Genomic DNA, 7,500 nt, shown 5'->3' on the forward strand with positions numbered 1-7,500 from the left:
TTCAGTAAACATGCAGCTGACTGAAACTCTGTGGTCGTTTTTTTTCTTTGCAGTGGACATTACACTGTGTTTGTGTTGTTCCTGTTAATGCTAATGTTTCTGTTTCCGTTCCTGTTGTTGTTTCTATGACATAATGAATATCACTGACAGATCGGACCGAACGAGACGTCTGATTTAATCCTCTGATGTTTTTTATAGTGAAGTAAATTTAAGAATGTATTTTTTTGTCACTGCAGTGCTGTCGTCCTCAGTGTGTCTTTATCTGTCAAGTTTCATGTGATAGAGCTTTTAGTCTTTTAGGTATCGATATGTTCCTTAACGTGGGGGGCACGGTGGCTTAGTGGTTAGCACGTTTGCCTCACACCTCCAGGGTTGGGGGTTCGATTCCCGCCTCCGCCTTGTGTGTGTGGAGTTTGCATGTACCTCCGAGTACTCCAGTTTCCTCCCCCAGTCCAAAGACATGCATGGTAGGTTGATTGGCATCTCTGGAAAATTGTCCGTAGTGTGTGTGTGTGTGTGTGTGTGTGTGTGTGTGTGTGTGTGTGTGTGTGTGTGTGTGTGTGTGCCCTGCGATGGGTTGGCACTCCGTCCAGGGTGTATCCTGCCTTGATGCCCGATGACACCTGAGATAGGCACAGGCTCCCTGTGACCTGAGGTAGTTCGGATAAGCGGTAGAAAATGAATGAATGAATGAATGAATGTTCCTTAACGTATCATCATTTTAAAGTTAAAATAGATTTCACATGTCCAGGTAAAAGCTAAAACGTCCTTTAACGTTTACAAGACATTTAAGGAGGCGACAGCGTCTAGATTACAGTCATTTATTTTCTGTTATCTCGCAATAATAAACTGAGTAAATGATTTATTAAATTGTTTCTATCCCTTTCTGGATTTCTGCTGTTGGATGTTATTTTGTAATATAAATAATTCAAACTATGTACCAAGAGAGTAAGATTTCTTTGATCTGTGATAAACTCACGATAAGACGTCTCAGATAACGTCTTTGCCGATAAACAGAATATTTCGGCACTGAATCGGTATCAGTTTTTTCTGTCACGTCTTTTATGATTTCTTGATCTTGAGTTTGTGTCTGAAGATGTTTGCTGGATGAATCCAACACCCGGTTCATGCAGACGTCACATCAGCACTCGATCTGTCAGAGGACAGATCTAATAGAGGACACGAGCTAATAGGAAGCTTTTATATCCCATCATCAGGGTTTCAGACGTTATTACAGTGTTCCATCACAGATAACTTTACTGCTCAGATTATGGCTCGGTCTTAATGTTGTGCTTTAGAACATCTAATTTAATAAAATATTATGATGTTTCAGTGTTTTTATGATTATAAGATTGTGATTATTTTATTTCGATATTTCTGTGACAAACTGTTCTGACTGAAAGGTTAAAGTGAGGGTCGGGGTTAGTGCTTGTAGTGTCATTCGTCTAAATTTACACTCTCAAAGAGCCCTCCAGAGTCTCCGGTGTTTATTGCATGTCTTCTGGTTTGCTGTGTGAGTAGAAAAAAAATGAGCTGTCCAAACATCAACATTTATCTTCAGTAAACGATTTGTCCTGGTCAAGGTCAGGGTGGGAAAACACTCCCAAAAAAATGTTACAGAAAGACATTGTAGTTAGAGTGAAATACAGGTATTCAGATATGGAGCATTTTTCAGATTAAACTGTAACACAGACTGTTCTGGTTTTCCCTCAGACACTGAAGTGAGAAGCTGAGTGTGTAGAAGAGCTGCGTCAGGTTCACCGAGGAAAGCACACCAGCTGATTTCCTAATAAATCCCAATGACAGTAAATCTGAGTCAAGGGTTTAATCTTTGTTGACGTTTAGGATCGGTTTCATGTGTAGAAATGTTTCACAGAATATATCTTTAGAGGTGCCAATACTTTTGTTCACCACTGTACATGTATATTCATTAAGGATTGTTAAACCTGGAGTGTGTGTGTGTGTGTGTGTGTGTGTGTGTGTAAGAGAGAGCACGAAAGAGAGAGATATAGAGAGAGTATGAGAGTGTGTAACTAGTTAGTGTGTGTGTAATTGTGTGAAAGAGAGAGTGTGTGTGTGTGTAAGACAGACTGTGTGTGTGTGTGTGTGTGTTTGTGTGTGTGTGCTTGTAAGTGTACAGTATATGTGCAAAAGAGTGAGTGAGTGTGTGTGAGAGAGAATGTGTGTGTGTACCTGGTCTTTGTTTGCGTAAAAGAGATTGTGTGTGTGTATATGTGTATATATATGTGTGTGTGTGTGTGTGTGTGTGTGTGTGTGTGTGTGTGTGTGTGTTTAGGAAGTGACTGTAAGCTTCTAAGCCCATGACTCATTTTCCTGAGGTGATAATAGATGTTGGGGATTTTCTCTGTTTGTTAAAGGAGCACTGACGTGTTTCAGGAGATCAGAGGATGTAGAACCTCACGGAGGGTTTATGTGCACCTTCTGATGCCTTATTGTTTCTATGGTAACGGCTCTTTCACAGAGACCAGTACTGAGGACTCTCAGATAAACGTCTTAATAGCCGTGTGGAGCGATTGATCAGTAAAGCTTTGTTAAAATTAAAATTAAGAGATATTTATTGACGTCACACGTATGTAAGGAGTCTCCAGTGTCAGGACTGTGTATCAGTTTCTGACCTACTTTATAAATCGTTGTGCGGATTAAAACACTGGTGTTGTTGGAGGAGGATGATCATTTATTCCTAACTCATTACTGCACGTGTGTAGCTACGATGATGTATTCTTCAGACACCTGAAACTCTTATGTTCTTTACCTCCAGGGTCACATGGTGTCAGATCACCTGGACCTGTCAGACACCATGGTGCAGCAGAAGCTGGATGAGATCCGCGAGCAGATCAAGCGCGAGATCCGAAAAGAGTTGAAGATCAAGGAGGGAGCGGAGAACCTGCGGCGCGTCACCACGGACAAGAAGAGGCTGGCCTACGTGGACACCATGCTGAAGAAGAGCAACAAGAAGGTGGAGGAGCTGCACCAGGAACTGCAGGAGCTCAACGCTCACATCGTGGTCAAGGATCCTGAAGAGCTTCTGTTAGGTAACTACTTTAAAGTTCACCTGTCTTCATTCAACACGCTGCTAATGAAACTATAAAGAATAATAAAGCTTTTAATCCAGGACAAGGACGTTTAGTAACTTTTTAATCTGAGTGTGGAGGCGGTTTCACAAGAAGTTGGCAGGGTTGGGCGGGCGGTCGGCAGGGTTGGGCGGGCAGTCGGCAAGGTTGGGCAGGCGGTCGGCAGGGTTGGGCGGGCGGTCGGCAGGGTTGGGCGGGCGGGCGGGCGTCAGGGTTGGGCGGGCATTCGGCAGGGTTGGGCGGGCGGTCGGCAGGGTTGGGCGGGCGGTCGGCAGGGTTGGGCGGGCGGTCGGCAGGGTTGGGCGGGCGGTCAGCGCCTATCTTGTGAGATAGACCACAGACTCTGTACTACATTTAACAATTATTAAAAACAGGCACGTGCAACCTAGCTAGCAGGTGAACAACTCAAACAACAAAATCACCAGCTAACTTACTTTAAATTTGCAAGAACTATAGACTAATACAATAACAGGCTTAAATAAACCCAAAACATAAGTCCACTTACAGTTCTCACAGACACGCGTTTTATCAACTGGCTAGTTATCCTCCAGTCAGTGACGGACCACGTCTGTCTCTCATTTCGGCCGTGTGGTGCTCGTGCCTGCTCGTGGTGTGAAGCGCGTCCGCACTATTCTCTGAGATGCGCTTGACGGCCTTTTGTGCAGCGGAATCTTTATTTTTTTTGGGCGACCTAGTTAAGGCGGTAGGGTTTCCCAGCTTAGGCGGGCCGCCCGAACTGCAAAGTGCTGCGGGAAACCCTGGGTTTAAATTCAACGTCTTTTCAAAATCTTTTGGTTTTTTTTTTGCTTCTTTGCAAATTTAAGGATTAAATCGTAAACAAGTGATTTCTGAAGCCTGTGCATGTAACTGATGGGGCTGAAAATCATTCATGTTGAACCTGAGAATGATTTAAAATTTTTATATTTGACTTAAAATAATACAATTTTGTCCTAATGTCCCTCGTGGCTTGTTGTAGGAAAGCAGGTTTATTACAGTGTGTCTCTCAGCACCCAGCTGTACTCTTTAAAACCGCCATATTTGTTTCTTCAAAACATAAATGTGTTTTTTATTATTATTCATTCATTCATCTTCTACCACTTATCTGAACTACCTCGGGTCACGGGGAGCCTGTGCCTATCTCAGGCGTCATTGGGCATCAAGGCAGGATACACCCTGGACGGAGTGCCAAAACATCGCAGGGCACACACACACACACTCTCATTTAAAGGTCATGCGTTGGCCGGGAATCGAACTCGGGTCAACTGCTTGGAAGGCAGCTATGCTCACCACTATACCTTTTATTATTTTTATTATTATTATTATTATTATCTTTATTATTATTATTATTATTATTATTATTAGCTTATCAGTTGTAAACCATGTAATAAAGTTGTGATTAATGTGTAATGAGCTGCTAGCTCCTTGTTTGTGTTTGAAACATTCGTACTCGTAACGTCAGAGTAACATGAGTGTGTCCTCTAGGAGGCGCCGTCACGCGAACCACAGCATTTACGCAGAGAAGAAAAGCTGAAAAACAAAACAACAGTTCCGTGTTTTAGTTGAGTAAAAATGATCGTAAGATAAAACGACTCAGTTTTGAGTTCTTGTGTGTATTTAGTGAATAAAGAGAGAGGATGATGAGGGAGCGATGAGGGAGCTATGAGGGTTATAGCTGCTGTAACGTAAGACACAACAGGAACCGACTGCATTCATGAAGGTTTCAGGACAATATCTGGATCAAATGTCTGACGTGTCGCTCTTTAACTGTACAACAGGTCACTGTGGTGTTAGAGGAACATAAAGCACTTCAGGGTGTAACAGTGACTCTGCTGTAGCTCCAGTGTCATCAGTGTCGTGGGTTGAGTTTTGGGTCGTTGGTGTGATTGACGTTTTCTTTTTATATTTCTGCTGCAGAAGGATGATCGTGATTGTGACTGTTGTTGTGTTGCTTTAATTGCTTTTGTGAGTGATGAGTCTTGGAGGTGCTACTGAAGACGTCCAACAGGTTTTCTGTGTGTGTGTGTGTGTGTGTGTGTGTGTGTACTTTGTTGCATGCGATTCCAGTCTGAACATGAAGCAGTAAAGTCACCTGTCAATGCTGCAGCTTTGCCGTTACGATACTTTATGCTTTTGTCTTATGGTTTGTCGAGTTCATCAACCTGTTCTGCCCAGAGGCAGTGGATCAAAACGCAGAACTCTTCCAGCTCACATTACCTTCACACTGACTGCTAACAGGTGTGTGTGTGTGTGTGTGTGCGTGTGTGTGTGTGTGTGTGTGTGTCTGTGTCTGTGTGTCTGTGTGTGTTTACAGATTTAGAGTCAGTTCAGATTCAGGCAAAATTCTGAATCAAATCACTCCAGATTAATCACAAACACACATCGCCATGGTAACGCCCAGCTCAAACATTAAACAGCGGTGACTGCACAGCGAGTTAATTAAGGAATGAAACCCAGTTTGTGCTGCAGAGTTAAAAATCACTCTGAAGCTGATTAAGTTCCTCTAACAGCGTGTGTGTTTTATTTCTCTTCTAATACAGCACATGAATAAACACTTAACGAGGACTTAATAAACTCCCAGATGTTTTTGTGGTTATGTTCCCAGAATGCCCTCTGACACCGGACACGCCGAACAGCGAGAGCCGCCTGGCAGCACTGAAGAAACAGATCCACATCGAGCTGAAGGTGAAGCAGGGAGCAGAGAACATGATCCAGATGTATTCTAACGGCTCGTCCAAGGTAACCACCCAAACACAGAGAAATGAGTTAAAGCTTTAAAAGACCACAGTGAAGTTACTGTCACTCTGTAGGATGGATGATGGGTAATGGATAGGTGGATGGATGGATGGCTAGATGATGAATGGATGGATGGATGGATGGTATAGATGATGGATGGATGGATGGATGGATGTGTGGATGGTTAGATGATGGCTGGATGGATAGATGATGGCTGGATGGATGGATGGATGGATGGATGGGTGGATGGATGGATGGATGGATCAATGATGGCTGGATGGATGGCAAGACAAGACAATGACAAGACACGCCCCTTTCTGCTCATTGGCTACACGGTTGTTTTGTATTTGTTTTGATTTTTAGTTTGTGGTCCCGTCTCAGTTTTCTGAAAGCATTTCTCAGACTTCGGAGACTCCACCTTTAACTTCCTCAAAATATAACACTCAGTTCCAGAATAATTTAAGTGTTAAACATGAAAAGAGCAGGAATTTGTAGAGCTGTAGGGAAAAGTAAGGAGCCGGAAGATCCGACTGTAACTGCAGAGATAAGAGGATTGTTCTGAGTCACCAAAGAGAGATAGAAATCCCAGCCTTGTTCTCTGGAATAAAATCCTATTCCTTATAATTTAAACACACACACACACACACACACACAGTCAGTCTTGCTCTGATGCTCATGGAGATGGCTGGAATTCCGATAGGAATCTTCCCACCCACATAGCAGGATGAGTGGATCTGTAAACTCACTCTGACCTGCGAAGAGAGAAAAGACAGGATAGTTACATCACGGGATAATAACACGGCCTCAAATAGAGGATGATGTCAGGCAGGAAGTAACTGAAAAACACACTCACACACACACACACACACACACACACACACACTGAGGAATCCTGTGGAATGTGGTTCACGCCTCCTTGGGCGGTTGGTGTGTGGGTGTTGTTGCAGTTTGGGTCACTGTGGAACAATGTGTTGTCTTCTGATTAATGAGAAACCTGATGGATTTGTGAATCTTGATGCTGGAGACAACACACACACACACACACACACACACACACACACACACACAGCAGGGTTGCCAGTTCAGAGGTTTAATCCAGTCTCATTCCAGCTCTGTTTTCAGATCATCACTCCTCACTCTGTACAGAATAAAATGAAAGGGAATAAAACAAATAAAAATGGAGAGAATGAGAGTGAGACAGAAAGAAAAGAGTAAATAAAGAATAAATGAAAGAATGACAGAATGAGGAGGAAAGGTAGAAAGCTGGGAACCAATACAGAAAGAAAGACAAAACAAATTGTTAGAAGGAAAGAAAGAAAAGACAGAGTAAAAGATAAAGATATGTTAACCCTTTGTGTGTGTGTGTGTGTGTGTGTGTGTGTGTGTGTGTGTGTGTGTGTGTGTAGGATCGGAAGCTCTTGGCTGCTGCACAGCAGATGCTTCAGGACAGTAAGATGAAGATCGAGTTCATCAGAATGCAGATTCTTAAAGCCAGTCAGAGTCACGAGCTCAGCTTCGACACTCACCACCTCATTGGTAACCTCAATGATCATGACATCGCAAAACTAATACAACACACACACACACAGAGACACACACGCGCACACAGACACACACACACACACACACGTGCACACAGACACACACACATACACTCGCACACCTACACACACAC

General features: G+C 43.2%; 1 protein-coding gene across 1 annotated transcript in view; it reads left to right on the top strand.

Annotated features, from left to right (window-relative positions):
• pkn2a (protein kinase N2a) overlaps positions 1–7,500 on the top strand; it is a 24,661-nt gene that overhangs the window by 1,335 nt on the left and 15,826 nt on the right. The window contains exons 2-4 of the mRNA XM_060888180.1: positions 2,780–3,053; positions 5,695–5,828; positions 7,232–7,361. Of these exons, the coding sequence (XP_060744163.1) occupies positions 2,780–3,053; positions 5,695–5,828; positions 7,232–7,361 (538 nt within the window). The remainder of the gene's footprint in view (positions 1–2,779; positions 3,054–5,694; positions 5,829–7,231; positions 7,362–7,500) is intronic.

Source organism: Tachysurus vachellii, chromosome 15, assembly GCF_030014155.1.
Source record: "Tachysurus vachellii isolate PV-2020 chromosome 15, HZAU_Pvac_v1, whole genome shotgun sequence".
Taxonomy (NCBI): domain Eukaryota; kingdom Metazoa; phylum Chordata; class Actinopteri; order Siluriformes; family Bagridae; genus Tachysurus; species Tachysurus vachellii.